The sequence below is a fragment of the Lactuca saligna genome, chromosome 4, assembly GCF_052625555.1.
Source record: "Lactuca saligna cultivar CGN05327 chromosome 4, ASM5262555v1, whole genome shotgun sequence".
NCBI classification, from domain to species: Eukaryota; Viridiplantae; Streptophyta; class Magnoliopsida; order Asterales; family Asteraceae; genus Lactuca; species Lactuca saligna.
The window spans coordinates 284,494,854-284,515,553 of NC_136420.1; the positions used below are offsets into that span (position 1 = coordinate 284,494,854).

General features: G+C 33.2%; 2 protein-coding genes across 4 annotated transcripts; both read right to left on the minus strand.

Moving 5' to 3' along the window:
* Window positions 1-2,191: 2,191 nt before the first annotated feature.
* On the minus strand, window positions 2,192-7,088 carry LOC145043713 (disease resistance protein RPV1-like). 3 transcript variants are annotated; one of them, XM_078992446.1, is made up of 6 exons: window positions 6,395-7,088; window positions 5,002-6,115; window positions 4,614-4,907; window positions 2,862-4,502; window positions 2,414-2,589; window positions 2,192-2,345 (listed from the first exon to the last, which is right to left on the minus strand). In XM_078992446.1, the coding sequence occupies exons 1-4, from the start codon at window positions 6,871-6,873 to the stop codon at window positions 2,916-2,918; spliced, it is 3,474 nt and encodes a 1,157-aa protein (XP_078848572.1). In that variant the 5' UTR covers window positions 6,874-7,088; the 3' UTR covers window positions 2,192-2,345; window positions 2,414-2,589; window positions 2,862-2,915. The 3 variants fall into 3 exon arrangements, with proteins under 3 accessions (XP_078848572.1, XP_078848576.1, XP_078848575.1); XM_078992450.1 differs by having other exon boundaries at window positions 2,414-2,608; XM_078992449.1 differs by having other exon boundaries at window positions 2,414-2,725.
* An 11,729-nt stretch (window positions 7,089-18,817) lies between these two features.
* Window positions 18,818-19,234, minus strand: LOC145040715 (uncharacterized). Its single transcript, XM_078988622.1, has one exon. The coding sequence runs from the start codon at window positions 19,232-19,234 to the stop codon at window positions 18,818-18,820; it is 417 nt and encodes a 138-aa protein (XP_078844748.1).
* Between the last annotated feature and the right edge of the window lie 1,466 nt (window positions 19,235-20,700).

The following is a 20,700-nucleotide window of genomic DNA, read 5'->3' on the forward strand; positions in this document are numbered from 1 at the left end:
ATATACTATAGGGCAAACATGGCGAAATGAATTGATTTTATAACACATTATAGCGAATTTGCAATAATATATGCCAAATTGCAAATGGGCATGTTGTTTCAGCCTAAAACACCAAATATTTGGATTAAAATATATAATTCATTAAGGTTTTTTTACATAACTTTAAATTTTTATATTTTTTCCCCCACACCTTCCTTTCAAGTAGAGCTGGCAAAATCGATCAAACCCGCCAACCCAACCCCAACCCAACCTAAAATTAACGGGTTTGGTTGAGGTTTTCAACCCATTTAACTTAAATGAGCCAACCCATCTAACTCATTTAATTAAATAGGTTGGGTTGGTTAAAAATCATCAACCCGTTGTCAACCTATTAATCCATTTAAGTATATATATATATATATATATATATATATATATATATATATATATATATATATATATATATATATATATATATATATATATAATTTAATAATAACTTGAATATTATCATGTATTGATCAAAGTATTAATTTGGAAATTATAATATTTCATTATTATTATCTATGTTTAATAAAATTCAATCCTAATTTCCATCATTTTTTAGCGCCGATAATCCCGTTCACTCTGCAAAATCACTTTGAAACTAAACATTTTTAATGTTATTTGAACAATTTATTTGTATTTATAAATTATGATTGTGCTTTTGTCATAATTATGAAGTTTTATTTACGTATGTAACTAATTTAAGTGGTATAATATTTAATTATATAATTTATTTATTTGATTTTAAATGGGTTAACCCAAGTTTAATCTATTTATTTAATAGGTTGGGTCGGGAACTACATAAACAATTCAACCCAGTGACAACCGGTTTATCTAAAAGGTTGGGTTGTGTTGAAACTATCAATCAATTTAAATAAACAAGTTGGGTTGGGTTGAAATTTTCAACCCAATCATTAAATGGGTTAAACCCGAATACTTCCATGCGGAAAAAAACAGTCACACCTTGCTCCTTACCATTACCTCTGTGTTTAAACAGATCTAAGATGGTGGCATGTGAAGTGGATAAATGATAATGGTGTGAGACTTGTGAGTAGGATAAGAGATGGTGTTGTGGGACCAAATCGAAGGCGAAGTTCCTCATTTCCACTATTTCCTTCCAGTAACTCCTACTTCCATCATCGATGCCTCTCAACATTTCCTCCCTTTTTTGATTTCCCCCCTCCGAGTAACTCCCCATTTCATCATCGATGTATCAAGGGTTTGCTACGATTGGCGTGTTGTGATGTTTAGCTTCAAAGAAAATAGCAAAGAAGGAAGCCCTAGATTACGAAAACATGATCTTGAATTTCTGGTACCAAATTGGAAAAAGATATCCCTTCCCACTATACTCCGCCACTCCACATCCTCTTGGGTGTGGCTGACAATGATCAATTTCTTTTTAGTCAGGTCAATAAATTAATTTCTTGAATTCTATAAGAATAATTGATTTGTAGATTTCAAATTCAATTATTAGTGTTAATGGGATCAATATAGTGAAATTAAATGACGAATTTGAAAAAAAAATTGCTTGATTTCTTGCTCAGTATTCGGTGTGTGTTAATTCATGGGCTTTGTTTTTGGAATCAAGAGTAGAGATGTCAACGGGACAAACGGGACGGGGAGTGCATTCCCCGTCCCGCCCCCACCCCCGAAATGTTCAACCTTCCTACCCCCGCCCCCTCCCCCGAATCCCCTTTATTATCCCCGCCCCTGCCCCCGTTCCCATTGATTTTGGGCTGCTTTTTTTGGGATAAAAGAAGTTGTTATTTAAGCTAAAAGAAGCTACTTTTTAGATAACAAATAATTATTTATAGCAGAATTTTACATGTTAAAAATAAAAAAGTTATTACATCTTAAAATCAATATACTAACAACTTAAAAACATGTTTTTTGATGAATTTTGGAAGCTCAAAATCATGTTATTGTTTATTATATTTATATAATTAATATATGTAAATATATATGTGATTTATTAACAGGGTCCCCATGGAGGTTTCAAGACGGGATTGCCTACCCCCACCCCTACCCCGAAACTAAAACGGGGGTTAACCTTGCCCCCACCCCCACCCCCATCCCCGCCCTCGACTTTTTTTTAAAAAAAAATTCCCCCAAACGGGAAGGACCCCCCACGGGAACGGGGTCCCACGAGACTTTTTGACATCCTTAATCAAGAGAAGAGAATGAGATTAGGATGAACCAAGTTATAAAGAGTTTTTAAATTATCTGTGACTTAAATGAAGAAAAACACACAGAACTTCAGTCATGAGGCACTCAGCTCCATAAATACATATTGTTGGTTGAAATTGTAGAAGCTCAAGATCCTGAAACAATTATGACATCAAGAATTAACAGAAGTCCATGGGAACGATGAGAGAAAGTTTAGTTATACCTCAAGAGGAAGACCTATGTAGAGACCAAATTATGAGTAGATGTTGCTAGGAACAAAGTAACATGGCTTGAGATAATAAATACATTCCCTTACATAGATACCAAATTAATCTCAATTAATAAATATTCATCCCAGTTCCCACGCTTGTTGAAGAAGAACAGACCAGATGCAGCTGCCTGATAGAAGATCAAATCACTTTTTTGACAAGTACAAAACAGCAATATCAGAGCACAAAATAAAAGTAGCTTGATATTTCCATCCTCCACATAGATAAAGACATCGAAAGATCTACATGTAACACAAACATTGTCTCTATGTACAGTACATTAGTACGTGTATCTTTTTAGTTATAATTATTGATTTTGGCTGAAAAATTAATTATCATTATATAATAATTTCAAAATTGAAATCAATGTAACATGATGAATAAAAAAAACGCAGAAAGTACCTTTTACAATAGTGCTTTTGAGTTGTCTTTTCTGGGCCACAAAACTTCTCAAAATCATCCGTGGAGTATGGTAGAGGAGACTCCTGTTGTGTGTGCCTGAATTATGGGTACCCGTACCCAATAATGTATTTTATATCTGTAGGTATCTGTGGGTATCTGCATCATGGGTGCAAACCCACACGACTTAAGAAGCTGTATTGGCCCAACAATACCCAGACCATTCAACGAAAGAATGCTCTGGGGAAGATGACTTATGCTTGTACCATTTATATGTAACTCTTTTAAACATTCCAAACATCCAAGTTCCTCAGGCAATTTCTCAACTCGAATACATTTGTAGAGATTAAGATATTTTAGACATTTCATCTCGCAGATGCTATTCGGAATATCTTGTAAAAACTCATTCTTCCGTAGGCTTAAGTTCTCTAAACATTCTAATTGGCCAAGATCCACTGGTAACTTCTCAAGCAGCGAACATTCATGAAGTTGAAGATTTTTCAGGCGTTTTAACATGCAAATGCTATTCGGGATATCTTGTAAAAACTTGCAGTTAGTTAGGATTAGCTCCTCTAAACATTGTAATTGGCCAAGATCCTCGGGTAACTTCTCAAGAAGACTACAGAATATAAGTCTGAGGGATTTAAGATGTTTCAACATACAAATGCTATCAGGGAGGTGTTTAATATCTATAGACAACAAACTGAGCCTCTCTAGACATTCTATTTGGCCAAGATCCTCAGGTAACCTCTCGAGTAGCCGTATATCATCAAGTTCAAGAGATTTCAGATGCTTCAACTTACAAATGCTATCTGGAAGATGGTTTATCTTTGTAGAAAACAATATTAGCTCCTCGAGAGATTTCAACTGGTCAAGGTCCTTGGTCACCTCTAGAAAACTACCTTTGAATCTAAGCTTTCTTAAACGTTGTAACCCACAAATGCTTCTTGAAAACGTCTCAAGGTTTGTGCAAGCACACATACCTACAGATAAAAGCATCTCAAGATTTCTAGTCAATGAGGGCCGATCTTCTGTATAAAAGTATTTAAACCGAAACTTTGGCAAGTTACTTTTAGGGTGAAGCGGGCAACTTTCTAGGGATTTCACAGTTAGATTTAACTCAGCTAAAGGAGCAACCACAAGTGATTCATCCACACTACAATATGTATAATCTTTTGATGCAAACCAAAAAGATCTAAACCTCACACAATCACTTAAGTTTACATGGACAAGCTTTTTTAGACGTCCAATGGAAGTGCGAAGTTTTACCAATTTACGACACTCTGTGAGAACTAACTTCTTGAGATTTGGAGTCATCCCAAGGTCAAGGGTCCTCAAATTTGAATGACTAATTTTGAGTTCGGCGAGCTTTTGACATTCATTGGCTATGAGAAGTTCTTCCAAACAATATGACTTTCGAAGATCTAACTTCTCGAGATTCGGAGTCTGCCCAATGTCAAGGGTCCTCAACTTTGAATTAGTGAGTAGTAAGCATCTTAGATTTAGACATCTTCTAGGCAAGTGAAGTTTTTCCAAATTCTTGCATCCAACAAGAATCAACTCTTCAAGGTTTGGAGCCAGCTCAAGGTCAAGGGTCCTCAAACTTGAACAACTGAGGTCAAGGAATCTGAGCTTGTAAAGACCCTAAAATAAGAAAAAAGAAAAATGAATAATATTGATGTAATAACAAAAGTATGAGTGTATATCATTATAATGAATCATGCAAAACAATCAATCAACCATATATAATTTTACCTTTCTTTCTCTCCCTTCCCAAAGCTGTACAATTTTGCTGCCATCCATCTCAAGTGCAACAAGATTATTTGCTTGAAATGTTTTGGGTAAAGTCCTAAAAGGGTAATCGGTCCAATGCAGATATCGTATAGCATTTGGGAAGTGTGGACCGACTATACGAAACTTAAAATCATTGGAAGTATCTCCACGAACAGAAAAAAATCTAAGTTCCTTCATATTTCTCAGACCTTTTATAAGAATATGCGGATTGAATTTCTTAGTGTGGAATTGTATACATCTTGTTGCTTTTGTACCCTGCAATCCAAAAGAAGTCACCATGAAACTTGTGTCATAATAACTATAAATGTGTTAATTTTTTCCCAACATATAAGTAAAACTTGATCCTTACCAAATCATTGGCCAATATATCTTCAATTTCATCGATTTTCCATAATCGGCTATGCTTGTGAGGCTCATCGGGGTGCGAGCGACGAATAATATTCATAGCCATTTCCTTAAGATGGTCATGCATTCCCACCCACTCATAATCATAAGAATCACAATTAAAAGTTATGAGAGATTTTTGCTCTAGAACTCGTAAACCAATTCTAGCATGAAATCCACAACTTTCAAGTACTTTGATTGCTTTGTTTCTCTCCCAACCTTTTAGGTAGCATGCAATATCTAGGAATATTTCCTTGTAATCGTCTTCTAGATTGGTATAGCTTAATTCCAATATTTTCAAAGTTTCTGCTAGTGGAATTGTTTTTAATCTTTTTAGGGCATCTTCCCATTCAAGCTCATTTTTACCACACAGAAGCGAACCTAAAACTTTAATCGTTAAGGGAAGACCAGCAGCATAGCTTACAACTTGTTTTGAAAACTCTTCGTATCGTTGAATTGGAATCTCTCTGCCAAATGCATACGTCTTGAAAAGGCAAATTGCTTCCTTGTTCGATAATAGACTAACATCACAAACGAATTCTACTCCGTGTGCTAAAAGCACTTGCTCATCTCTTGTTGTGATTATAATTCTACTTCCTAGCTTGAACCAATTAAGATCACCAGCTAACGCCTCAAGCTGGTCTATACGATTCACATCATCTAGAACAATAAGAACCTTCCTATGACGCATCATCTTTTTCATTATTTCTTTTCCATCAAAAACACTACTTACACTGATGCCTTTATCATTTAAGATGTCCCGAAGGACTTGTTTCTGCAAAGACTTCAAACCGGACAAAGAAGCATTTGAAACTTCCCTAACATTGTGCACAAAGCTTTTACCTTCAAACTGAAAGGATATGCGATCAAAAACAGCTCTGGCCAAAGTTGTCTTCCCACCACCTCCCATTCCCTTTATCCCAATCATGCGGACATCATCAGAACCGGTTCCTAAACATGATACTACATCCATGACCCGGGACTCCATTCCTACTAACTTTTCATCAATGTTGAAACTGATGGCACGTAACTCTAGTGAAAGGTCTTCAACTATTTTTTGGATGAATTTAGCTTCATGCCTGCATTTAAAAAAAAAAAAAAAAAAAAAATTCAATTAGCCTACTCAAAATCCCACATGACCAGTTACTTTCAGATCTATATATAATATACAAGTATACAACCCCATATGAAAAATAAAATAGATGCACAATCATATTTCATTATTCTTTGCAGAAAGACTAAAAACTCCAGTTAAAATTAGACAAGATGCCACATACCACCCCTTTACATCCAGGTTATACACCAGATCAGTAAATTTTCAAAATTCAAGAATATTGCAGAGATATTGAAAGAATTACCCTTCAGCAGTGTTCTTCAACTCCCATCCAGAGAGATCCGCTGCTTCTTTCAGAGCCTCTCTCCATTTCCCAGGAGCCTCTTCCTTTTCATGTCCTGCAAAGGCCTCTGCCACTGCTCCGCTTTGTTTGCGGACTTCCGAAGGTTCCACGTTGTAGAAGACTGGGTAAGTGATATGATGGTTAGTCCTTTGACACTCCATTATCTTAACAAGTTCATCCAAGCACCACGATGAAGAGGCATAACTCTTGGAGAAAACAATAATGTAGAATTTGGAGTCTTCAATGGATCCGATGAGCTCATCACTAATTCTTTTCCCTTTTCTGATTCTCTCATCGTCCTTGTAAGTATGAATGCTTTTGTTCTGAAGAGCATGATAAAGATGATCAATGAAGCTCGTACGAGTATCTTCACCCCTGAAACTCAAAAATACATCATACTTAAAGCCCTTATTAGCGGATGAAGTTGAAGAAGACGCCATTTGAAGGTATGATTGAAAGATCTAATAAAAATCAAATCTTTGTTGGCGAAGTCTATGCAATCTGACTGTAAAGAAACACGGATGCGGTGAATCGAGTAAAGAAACTTGGATCCGATAAATCACTTGTAACTTGTAAGGGAATGTGAGCGGAATGTGTGTGTGTTTGGAAAAGCTGGAATTGGGTGGAAAAAGAAAAGGGCACTTGTTTGGTCAAGAGAGACACTAGCTTTATTTGGAAAGACAATTTTTATTATCTCGAACACGTATATATTTCCCTTTTGAAAAAGATATTGCATTATTTGACTATATGCTCCATACTTTTACTTATTATTTTATTTTAATTTTAGTTGTGTTTATGAAGACACATCCAGTAATTAAATGTGATTAATTTTATTACTGTAATTGATACTTATATTTGTCAAAAAGTTGGAGCTCTCCGGTCCTTAACTATCAATTTTATATAGATCGTTTGATTGAGCATGTTTTGTAGGGATGAACATGGATCGGTTTGGTTCGGTTTTTGGCTAAAACCAAACCAAACCGTAGAAAATCGGTTTTTCTGTTTTTAAACCCATATAGGTTCGGTTTTTACATGGTTCGGTTTTTCGGTTTTCCGGGTTGGGTTTAGGTTAAACCGTGGGTTTATAAGCTCCTGTTGTTTTCTAGTTTTTGGGTTCAAACCCGGTGAAAGTACGTAGCAATAAATTGTATTGTATCTACTTTAAATATACTAAAATAAATAGTACATATTCTAGTATTCTAAAAGCATAAAAGTGTTCAAAAGATTAAAGTTTATCACCATTAATAGTTTTTTGAAAATAAACATAAAGTACTAAAGGGATAAAGTTTAAAGTCTAAAACTAAAAGTTTAAAACATAATAAATAATAGAGTAAATTACTGAAATGGTCCTTATGGTTTGGTTAAAATTGCACGTTTGGTCCCTAACTTTTTTTTTTGCACTCGGATTGTCCCTGCGGTTTGATTTTGTTGCGTTTTTCGTCTCTTACATACATAAAGTTAGGGACCAAACGTGGAATTTTGACCGAACCATAGGGACGAATAACATAATAAAATCAAACCACATGAACGATCCGAGTGCAAAAAAAAGTTAGGGACCAAACGTGCAATTTTGACCAAACCATAGGAACGATTTCAGTAATTTACTCTAAATAATATATGTGTGGGTTGGTTCGGTTTTTATGGGCGGTTTTATATGTCAAAACCAAACCAAACCGTTATTTTCCTGTTTTTGTAAAATTCAAACCTAAACCGTTGGTTATTGCTTTGGTTTTGGTTTTTCGGTTTTTGTTATGTCGGTTTTTTTCGGTTTTCCGGTTTTCGGTTCGGTTTTTGCTCATCCCTAATGTTTTGTTACGGTTTTGATTTTTTAAAAGGGTCTTTGGGATTTTTTTTTGAAAATTGTTTACTGTCTTATTGATTTTTTTAAAAAAGTTAATAAGTTGTCAAAAGTGTTTTGAATATATATATATATATATATATATATATATATATATATATATATATATATATGCTTAGGTTATTTTGTTTTTACTGACTATTGTGTGCCAGAATGCACAGATCTAGACCACTGGATGAAAAAAATCAACAGTCATGATCTGAAGGTCTATGATATTACAATAAGGTAACATGTATTATATAATCACAAAATTTTTAGCAAAAGGGTAATTTGGTCAATTAACCTATTTTAAAAAAGGAAATTTTTGGATTTTAAGGGATCATTAATTCCCTTATTTTTAAAAATCTGAATTTTTTAAATTAATTATAATTAAATTTTAATATTATTTTTAATAATAACCGATTTTATTCTGCCAGAATGACAAAAAATCAACAATAAACTAGTAAATATATTTGCGGTTTTATTCTTGTAGAATATGGTTTTATTCAAGATACTTTTTATATTAAACATGCTTAAAGAATTATACAACATATTATCAAAAATAAAATTTTCCAAGGAATACAAATTTTATTATTTTAGAATCACTATTTACATTAATCTAGTAAAGAATAAGACTATAAACAGTTATTACATTCATTCTAAAAAAATTATGACAAACAATGGTTTAAAGATTACATTTACTCTTAAAGATTAAAACTAAAAATGGTTAAAAAAGAAAAAAAAAATATCAAAATCTAATAAAAACACTAATCCATTCCGAAAGAATATTATTGTTAAGAAACAATTTATTAATTCTGACAGAATACATTCTGTTAGAATGCACTCTAGTTCTCCATGTTTCCTTCATTTTCCACATTAATGGCAACTTCTTCAAAACCTAAATCCACAAAGAAAACATAATCAACTTTCAGATATTAAAATTTTTAGTGCATTAAATAGAATAAAACAATAAATTCCGATAAATTCTAACAGATTGCATTTATATAAATAAATTATTACAGAACACATTACAGAATGCACTTAAATCATAGTCATTTCTTCTTTATGCATAAACATTTTAAAACATGTATAAATGTATTCTGTTGGAATTATTAGCAACACATGGTTTATGTAATATTTATATTCTAATAAAATGAACATGTGTTTGCATTCTGATATGAAAAAAAAAAAAAAAAAAACCCTCCAGCTTAACCCTTTTCATGCAAATTCTGACAGAATGCCAGCTTAACCCTTTTCATCAAAGACAAATTTAGAACAATCAACTATCAAAGAACAAATGGAAAATCAAGAACAATCTATCATTATTTAAGTCAGATTCTAAATTACAAAATCAACTTGAATGATGGATATTTAAAATTAAAGAAGAATGAGAGCACAATGGGCATACTAGTGAAATCAGAAATCAACAGGAAGGATAATCGAAAATCAAAGAATCAAAAATCAGTAAATAAATCAAATGGAAGATCCATGTGAAGAAACGTAAATCAGTAACATTCAGAGGAAGAATTGAAAGCAATCAAGATGTAGAAGAACAGTAAATCAAATATTGCAGGGAAAAAATCGCAAAACCTTTCATGGGAACAGGAAAGATTGAGACTCGCAGAATTGCATCACCGTTGGGTCAATTACACACACAAGAATCGCATCATCATTAGAGCAGATTGCATCTCCGCCCCTCATCTCTTCCAGAATCGCAAGTTAGATTAGTCTATCTCTCCTCGACAACATATGAAGATGATGACGTTGGTGATCGACGATGGTATTGGGCGGCAATGGTTGTCGAACTTGGTGAGGAGAAACAAAGAATACGACAATGTTGATGGTGATGAATGGCTGTCGTTTTTGTTGGGTTAACAAACAAATCACCCTAATTTAAAGGATATTAAATGTTTTAAATATTTACCATAATTAAGTGTGACAAAATTACTATTACACCCTTTTATTATTTATTATTGAATTTTATTTTTCTTAATTTTGATTGGTTGTTAGAGGCACACAATACTTATTGAAAACATTTGAACCTAATTCTATATATATATATATATATATATATATATATATATATATATATATATATATATATATATATATATATATATATATATATAAGAGGGTTCAATTGAGAAAAAAAAAGGTTGAGAATGGAGGAATCATTCTCAGCCAATCATTTATTTTTGCCACAAAAGGCTCCAACGTACCGGCGAAAATGGAAAACGAATGCACATGTGTTTTCCAACATAACATATTTCCTTAAACTATGCTAATCAGTACCTTAATATATACAAAAACATAGTTTTTTTCGTTTTTTTTTTTTTTTTTTTTTTTTTTTTTTTATAAGCTATTTTTATCAAAAAATGATTTTAAATATACCAAAATTCATGATTTTTTATTCTCTACAAATAGACATCCATATTGATATAGTTTTAAGATAAAATAATTTTTTTTTTATATTTTCAGCTATCGTTATTCATAAATTAATAACATTGAATCAGGTTTTATTACAGTACATTCGTTATTCACTTATTAATAAAAAGTATGATTTTTTTTTTTACAATTTAAGTATCATTCATATGTGAATATAGTATATAATAAACATAGTATACTCATATTTCAATATTGGACGATGAATTCACTTGTGAATATTAACATAGTATATTCACTTGTGAATATTAGATGGTATATTCACTTATGAGTATTAAATAATATTTCATATGTGAATATTACATAGTATTATATGGTATATCACATGTGAATATTACAAAGTATATTCACTTGTGAATATTAGATGATATATTCACTTATGAATATTATATAGTATATTCACATATGAATATTACAAGGTATATTCACTTATGAATATTGAAGGTATTTTGACATATATATATATATATATATATATATATATATATATATATATATATATATATATATAATTTTTATATGTTATTCACATATGAATAACATACAGACTTGCATATTTGTTTTGTGTTTATAATAATCATATACTGATTCAGGTGAGAAAACATATTCATATGCGAATATAACGTGATAATTTAGTTTATGCATTTCATCAAACAGTTGGAGTGCAAACAAGTTAACTATTTTAAAAATGTTAAAAACATCAAGTTATCAATTCCAAATCATCATATACTTCCGATTTCGACTTCAGATGCGACATCCTATCTCTGATCGATTTCTCAATTTAATTTTGATTTCCGAAAATCCGATTGGGAACCTGTGAGTACCGATTCTAAGTCCCTCAATGTCGACTGTGATTGCGAGTCCAGAACCCCGATTCCAATTTCATGAACAACGAAGAAATTCCGGTTTAGTTGAAGAAATATGGATGATTATTGAAGGTTGGAGGAAAATTTTTGATGATGAACGAACATTTATCGAATTCTCTATAGTTACGTATTTGAGATTGAAGGTTATTACGATATTTACAAGTTTGCCACCGTGTCTTTTATGCTTAGATTAAATGAGTGGCTGAGAATGATTCCCCCATTCTCAACCTTTTTTATTTTCTCAATTGAACCCACCTCTCTCTCTCTCTCTCTCTCTCTCTATATATATATATATATATATATATATATATATATATATATATATATATATAAGGACAATGGAATCATGTGGATTCAACAATGAAAAATCCACAAATGTGAAAAAACTTCTCTCCATAAAACTTAACAACTTCAAAGTCATGATTAATAAACAAATTTGAAAATTTTAACGTAGGATTAATAGCAACAAGTTCCTTTATACCAACCGAACTCCACACATCCTCTTCTGCCTTCCCATTCATCGCATAAAATTGTATTAATAAATCCTTGTATTGCGTTGCAAACATGCTTATAATGGACTTTTTCTAGAAAACTTTAAAAGTGAAAGCCTTTGGAGTAATCTCTTATTTGTAGAATAACTAACCTTTGGAAGTCTATCAAACAAATCTTATTCACCAAAAGCTATAACTCTGATAGCTATCTCATTCCAAATTTTGTTTGCAAATCGTGCATCAACATCAACATGGCTTTGTTTCCTACGGATAATAATTTCTTGCCTCAAAAACTCATGTCTTTCTCCTGTCTCTTTCTTTCTTCCTTTATCAAAGATAGTTATGCCATTCCGTTTCATATATTAATTTTCTCAATAGCTTAAGTCGTTGTTGTTGCTTGAGTTGGATCCACAGTTCATGTTCATGAAATGATACTAAGATATATCTAGAATGTTTGTTGGTGACTGAAAAGTTGAGATTGTTGGAGATACTTTCTTTTTTCTGGATGACGTTTCTCCACTTTTAATATTTTGTGGAAATTTTGGACCACTGAAAGGAGGTAATTGAGTTGATACTAGAACTGAAGTTGAGAGTGATGTTGTTTAACTCTGTTTATCCCATTTGTGAATAACCCACATTTTTTTTTTGAAATTTTGACTCGAGAGTGTCTCAAGTACTTCAGCTAGTGGTCTCAACTGAGGAGACAATCCATGAAAACTTGCTTCAGTTTTCTGCAAAACTTCCTTAAAAGAATCTTGAACAAGTTTAACATGATCTGTAGTCTTTTCTAAGCAACCAATATTTTGATTAATAGGCTCACAAGCTTTGTCTATAGATTTCACCGAAAGAGTGGATTTGGACTCCACAACTTCTTTGACCAAATAAAGAATTTTCTCACTCAATAGCTTCTAAGCACTTTCCAATTCCGCAACTTTAGTAGTCACATACGCACTTAAACTTGAGATTTTTTGTTCCAAAGATTGAACAAAATTTGATAATGTTTCACCAATAGCCTTAATTTATTTCTCCAATTTTGGAAAATTTTTACTCTATGACTAAATTATAGAACTCTCATTTATCTTTGTTGCTGGTTGTCGATTAAGTACATTAGAAAACTGATGAGAAAAATGCAGCCACAACGGTAAATAACAATGCAGAATAAAACTTCGTTTGACTAAACTTTTCCCGTCTTTGAATGAACCTTTGAGGATGCAAACAAATAGGGTATTTTCACATGCAATAAAGCAGCCCCAATGCAGGTTATATGATCAATACAATCAACCAAAAACAATAAGTAATTAACCAATAAAAACACCGGAATTTTTAGTGTGGAAACCTTTCAAAAAAAAAAGAGTACAGCCACGACACTACTAGAGCCACTTCAAATTCACCATCACCAATATTTGAGAAATACAAAGTCCTTCCTAGATGTACTAGAGGCATACAATAATCATCATATACTTTGAACTAAATCACATCAAGTATATGTAAACAAATAAACAAAGACAAAGAAGAATATCACTAAAAACGTTTCTGATTTCTGGCAGCAAACAGAAGCGATGATTCTCGAGCCTGTGGAGCTGATCTCGACAGTTCAACCATTGGATTTGAAGATCTCGATGTTAGGAAGCCCCTCATGAACCGTTGGATCCCCGGGAAACGAAGGAACACTGCAAGTGTATCTTCAAAAACGGGAAAACAAAAACTCTTTCTTTTGCTCTTTTCTCTCACTATGGTGTCTGTAGATTTTTTTATGTGTTTTTGAAATTAGGGCGGGTAACACACACACACACACACACATATATATATATATATATATATATATATATATATATATATATATATATATATATATATATATATAGAGAGAGAGAGAGAGAGAAAGAGAGAGAGATTTAGGTTCATATATAAACCATAATTATTGTGTGATTGTATGACTAAATATGGTCCAATCATTTTTATAATGTAAGTTTTGGAATTTTACAATTTCTATCCAAAATTAACGAACCTATAATTATGGAATATTCAAAAATAAAAGACTAAGACTCTAAAGATATACACCTCACATGCCTTAGACTTCATCATCTCCATGAATTCACGATATTCTTTCTCATATGCCCTAATCGGTCATCGTTCGTTGATTATGAAACTGAATTTTTTGGGCCCAAACTTTTGTATATACAGATTAGTGGAATCGATAGTAAGTAGATACTAGAGGCCGGGAAAAAGAAATCAAAAAGTGGGAAACCAATTGTTCCTAAAATTGGAAGAAAAATGGCGATTTATCTTGATTTCATTAGGTTTGATATAATCTATTCGTATTTGTTATTTCTATTATAATTTTGAGTTTCTGTTAGAGAAAAGACCCTATGGTTGCCTCTTTACTGCGCTCTCTAATGATCCTCAATTGCAACCTATATGTATGTTGACTTCATATTTTTTTCTTTTAATATTCCAGTTTTCTTTCTTTTCATTCATAATAGTTCAATAATTATTTTGAATTTAAAACGGTTTTGGATTACTTATAATTAATTATTCGGAATTTAAAAGGGTTTTGGATTACATGGTTTTGATAATGAAGATGAAGTGAGATTAATGTTGAATGGAATTTTTGTTTGACTAATAAAAGATTTGAATGATTCAATATTTTTAGTTTATCTATTTTGATTTGGAAGTTGAAGATGACGTAGACACCTTAGAGCATCCACAATGCATAGTTCAATGGGAGAGTTGAATGAGGTGGCATGCCTAATTAGCATTCAATGGATTAAACTCTACCATTATGGGATGCCATGTTGGAATTCAATGGATATGGAGTTCAATGGGAAAAAGGAAACCTTTTAGCTATTAAATATATATTTCATTGAGCTCTATTGAGTTCAATGCATTGTGGGAAAATTTATATAGAGTTCTATAGTAAGTAAAATGATGATGTGTCAATCCATTAAACTATAATAAGTTTAATGCATTATGGATGCCCTTATATTGAACTTAGACATGTATAATAACTTAATAATATATTGGGCTTTTCAATACACACGGTCTGCGTTGATGTTTTTTTTTTTTTTTTTTTTGTTTACTAATTTGCTTAAGGTTCAATGGTTTTTTTGTTTGATCTTGATAGCTAGGAGATAAACTTAGGCTTTTAATGCTTGCATGTGTTAAAGTTGAATTGTAAACTTTTTTGATCCGAGGATGTTTGATTAAATACTACTTAAAATTTTATTAAATAATAATACCTAAATGGAACCATAATAGGGACTGTTTAAATCAGACTTGATTTTATCTATAATGGGGTCTGGTATTTTTATTAGCAGTTTGCTACCATTAAAGGTTAAGGGTTATTTTCAATTAGATTTTTCGTATGAGGGTTAAATGAGCTTATCGTGTTTGCCGTTAACATGTTGAGTATTTTGTGTTTTCTTTTTGTAACGTCTGATTCTTGGTATGCATTTAAGTATAATTTATTTATTTTTGTAGAGCTACTCGACAAATTGTAGTGGTGTTGATTATGATGGCATGTGCGGAATTAGAAAGATCTAGTGAATCATCATGTAAAATCAAGAACACATGGAGTAAATAAATATGTGTAGGCTCATATTAGATCTAGAAAGAATATACTAATGGGTTTGTACAGAGTTTCTCTCTCTAGTCTAACACTCCAAATGGTTCCTTTTTTTTCATAATGGGAGTCACTCACTTCCTATTTATAGGAAAGACTCAACCCATTTACACATACAAAGGGGTAAAACCTAAGACTCCACATCCAAGCATGACTTTGTACCCTAACATTCTCTCCCTCAAAGTTAGGATTAGATGTCCCCGCTTCAGTATCCAATGAGCTCGCGCGATCAAGACCAAACTCCCCCTCGAAGTAACATCGGTCTTCAAATCCGCTAATGAATATTCGACCAACCCGAGAAGCTTCGAATACCCATCATTCTCCCCCTTTTATAATCAAAAAATGATTATAAAACCCATTAAGGGTGACAAGCGCCCAAGGAATAGTCTTCACGGTACTCTCCCTTGATGTGTACCAAAAATGAATCACCAAAAATCTTGCACGGAAAAACAATCACGAAAAAGGCACAAAAAATTTCCAATTTATGAAAATTTTTGACTTTTTGGATGAAAGTTGCAAGATTTTTCAAAAACCGGGTAGAAGTTTTCACTTTCTGAAACTTGCAGGGGCCCGTTGCGCCTAAAACAGCCAAATATGGGAAACTCTAGCCCATTTGTGAAACTGGGCATAAATCGTAAATTCGTACAAACTGCAAGGGACTGAAATGCATTTTCTTCAATTTTCAGCAAAAACAGTCCTTTTTCGAATTTGGGTATGAACCGCTAAATGTTCGACAGTTGAAGGGACTGTTTTCAAAAAAATTATTTCCATTAAAAAACAAAGAAGATTTTCAATTTTGTCAAACTGTCGAGTCTTCAGGAGCTAAATTCGAAACTTCTGCTTTTTCATTCCATACATACGAAGAATTCATAGGGATACGAAATCTTGTCTGGTACGAAAATTTAGAAAGGTGTTAAACTAAATAAATTTCAGGGGCTATTTACGAAACTTTTTTCTTTCTTTCCTCCCCAATTTGGTATGAATCCATCTTTATCACCCATATGAACCAAATCCTCAACGGCGTTCGTACGTACGAAATCCTCAACACCATTTGAACGAAACTTTTAATTTTTTTTTTCTTCCTGCTTCTTACGAAACTTCATCCCTTGGTACGAAATTATCAATACCCTTCGTGTGGAATCCTCATCACCAAACGTACGAAAGTGATTTCAATTGCTATTCGTACGAAAGTGATTTCTTCCCCAATTCGCTTGTTCACTGATTTCGAAATTAGGTACTAGCCAAACCATCAACCTTCGCTTTTCAATAACCAAGTCTTCCCATTTGTTAGATTATCCGTTATACCCACCACATACCACATTCTCTATCACTAACTATGAGATACTTACCACTAAACAAACCACTCCACCTCATTTTTTTATTTAAATTTAATTCAAATATACATTAAAATCATTTTTTAATACTGGTTTTTTCATTAAATTAAAATACCAAATTACATTAATTAAAACTACATTAATTGAAATTTAAAAAATAACAATAACAATAAAAATAAAAATTACATTAAAAAAACATTAAAAAAAACTAAAAATTTCAACCAAAAATAAAATAAACTACCCCTTACGCCTACGTCGGGCTCGGACCGTCTCTTTCATCGCTTGGAAAAGTTCCAAGTCTTCGCCCTCAAGGTCGTCTGATTTCCTTTTCAAGATTTCCATATCGGTTTTTGTTGGGAGTGTCTCTTGTGCCTCTTGAAATGATAATTGTGCTTCGATCATTTTTTGTTCCATCCGAGTCATCACCTTGGCCTTCGTTTCTTGAAGTTGCACATATCGATCAAATTTATCGCCAAATATATCCATAACACTAGAATTCAAAGATGTTGACACCGCTTTTTTTGCTTTATTTCTTCCAACGGGCCGACAAAGAGGTTGGTCATTTTCAAGATCTATCGGATCGTCGTTGATGTCGATGTGTGTTCGGCTGTCCGATTGTTGAGAAGTTCCATCGGGGTTTCTCGAACGCTTTGAATCCGAAGATTGGGAAGTTCCTTCCGTTTGTTCTTTCCATTTTGGGGCGTTGTTTTTTCAAATTGGTCCATGGCCGCCTTGAAAACATCAAAATCGTTCGAGCCGTTTTTGCGTATGTTTAGGAGGTTGTTGTATATTCCTCCAAACTCGGTGCATTTTAGTCGAATATCTCGCCATTTCGACGTAATTTGATCGGCATTTGAGTTTCACTTTCCATTAACTCGTAAAAAATGTCTCCGACTTTTTCCCAAAAACTTCCGTAAGGCTGACTATCTCCTACAATTGGATCTTCGGAAGCCACCACCCATGCCTTCGCTAACTTTTCTTCTTCTTCTTTTGGAAACTTTACCCTGAAGAACCATCCTAATGGGAACCCAAACCCTTAGCTTAAAAGGTTAAGGCTTAACCAATAAGCACTTTATTCTCAAAGATTGCAACACGTTTCGCTATTATGAATTTCACATGATAAAAATTTATTCGTTTCGGGTACGAACCCTTCAAGCAGGATGACGACGTCGTCCGAATCATACGTGCAAATCGCTCGACCTTGATCTTCAATGATCATATTATGCATTATAATACATGTTAGGACTATTTTTTTTTTAATATTTCACTACATGTCACGTCTGCTTGAGGACTCCAAATGCCCTCTCGATATAGTTCATTACTGATTCCAGTCTCTTTGTGAACAACTTTGCCTTTTCACTTCGAGGAACCGAATATACCTTCATAAGTGTAGAATAATCTGGGTATATCCCATCACAAAGGTAGTTACCGTATTTGTACGAATGTCCGTTTACCATGAACGTCATATCAGGTGCTTTGTCGGTCTAAATATCGTTGAAAAGTGGATACTGCCAAGAACGTTAATGTCATTGTTAGAACCCGCGACTCCAAAAAAAGAATGTCATATCCATAAATTCTGAGATGCGACAGCTTCTAGGATTATACATAGTTCATCTATATCTCCTCGAGTGAATTGACCACGCCATACATTTAGATATTTTTCCCAAGCCACATGCGTAGTATCTAGATTACCAAGCATACCTAAAAATTTATGGCTCTCTTCATGATCCAAGTATAATCTCTCAATATCACGTGGAGTAGGTTTACGCAAATATTCATGATGAAAAACCTCCTACACACACGTGCAAAACCAATCTACACGATCAATTGCGGTCCTCTCGGATACTTTGAAGTATTCGTCGGATGCATCAAATGCTATACCGTATCCCAAATACCTAAGCGCAGCCACACACTTTTGTATACTACTAAAATCCATTCTTCCTCTAACATCGGGGTTTTGTTTGAAAAAATCATAACAGGCTTCTAAAGCGTTACTAATACGTAAAAATATAGCCTTATTTAGATGGAAACGATGTTTGAACGAGTCATCATTGTAAAGACAATTATCGGTGAAGTAATCACTTATCAATAAGTCGTGTGCGGCTTGACGATCACGATTGACGACATCCCTTGTACGAGCAACAAAGACTTTCTTCATCGTGAATGTGTTGCACAACATTGAAGAAGGTCGGGATGAATTCGCCGTCATCATCCAAGTCAAAAACATTTAACAATTCCAAATCTTCCATGTGTTTTTTGGTTTATAAAATGAGAGTAAAATGTGATGAAAGGTGAAGCTTTTATTAGATTTATATAGATATTGAGTTTTTCAAAAAAAATTAAAAACTTAAAAAATTGACAGTTGAACGATCAAGAAGGAGGAAACATTTTCATTGGCCGTTTACATTTGTCGTCTACAACACGAAGGAACACGACCACGATCGACCGGGATGGTGTGCACGATCGTGGTCATGGTCCAGCTCAACCACAAATCGTCTCATGCAATGTATACCAGATGGTTTTTAGCAGGGCCGTTCCAAACATATTTTGGGCCCAGGGCGAAAGAAAAAAATGGGCTCTTAAAAAACACAAATGTCATCAAGTTTTTTATAATAAATCAATAATTAAAAAAAAATTATTTGTATTATCTTCTAAATATAACAATTTCCATAAAAAATTTGGGCCCCTTTAAAAGATGGGTCATGGACGGTCGCCCCTATCGCCCACCCTCTGGGACGGGCCTGGTTTTTAGGAAAAAAGAAATTCATGATAATTATTTATCCTTAATTTATGGAATAAAGCATAAATTTTGGCTATTTAAATTTAGAATGTTTAATTAGATAGGAATGAATTTGAATTCTAATTTTGGTATACGATTTATATCAAACGGTGAATTGATTTCAGAATATCAAACAAAGAATTCAAAATTCAAATTAGGATTATATTTTTTTTTTTTTTTCAAATCTTGAAGGTTAATTAAAATTGTACCAAAAATTATTGGATGCAACTAATAAGAACCAGAAGATTAAAAACAAAAAAAGAAAATCTTAGAAGAGTGGCACATAGCACATAAAAATGCTACAAAAATGTTATGTGGCAAACTTATGATTATTTATTAGAAGAGGTAGATTATATTTATTAGTTTGGAAACTAAACTATATAAATAAATTCAAAAATAGTTAATTTGTTTAAAATGTAAAATCAATGCTAAATTGGTAAATTAAACAAAACCTAGTGTTTGGTTATAAGTTAACCCGTCTAACCTTGTGAGGACCATTTTGTAAGAAACCTTAGTTGGAAGGTTAGTTTGAAAGTTTTAAAAGAGACTTCCTAGCTATGAGAGTGCCTAAGCGCGGGTAGAGGAATCCAATGGCATCGGCGTCGGCGTCGGCGGACGGAGTGCCCGAGCCGAGGAAGAGGAAGCTGAGGAATGCGATGTGGATGGTCTCGTTTCAACGGCCGATTGAGGAATAAGGATGGAACGTAAATGCTATATGGGTAATGAAGGGCAATGTTGCCTATAGGGCTGTAAACGAACCAAACGAACACGAACAAGGTCTTGTTCATGTTCGTTCGTTTAAGTTAGCCGAACAACAAACGAACACGAACGGATAAACGAACGAGATTTTCTTGTTCATGTTCGTTCGTTTAACAAGTTACTTTGTTCATGTTCGT

Coding starts and splice junctions, on each gene's coding strand:
- LOC145043713 (XM_078992446.1), bottom strand. CDS start 6,873: ATGGCGTCTTCTTCAACTTCATCCGCTAATAAGGGCTTTAAGTATGAT. Junction 6,116..6,394: donor TTGAAGAACACTGCTGAAGG/GTAATTCTTTCA, acceptor TTTTAAATGCAG/GCATGAAGCTAAATTCATCC. Junction 4,503..4,613: donor GGGAAGGGAGAGAAAGAAAG/GTAAAATTATAT, acceptor TTCTTATTTTAG/GGTCTTTACAAGCTCAGATT.
- LOC145040715 (XM_078988622.1), bottom strand. CDS start 19,234: ATGACGGCGAATTCATCCCGACCTTCTTCAATGTTGTGCAACACATTC.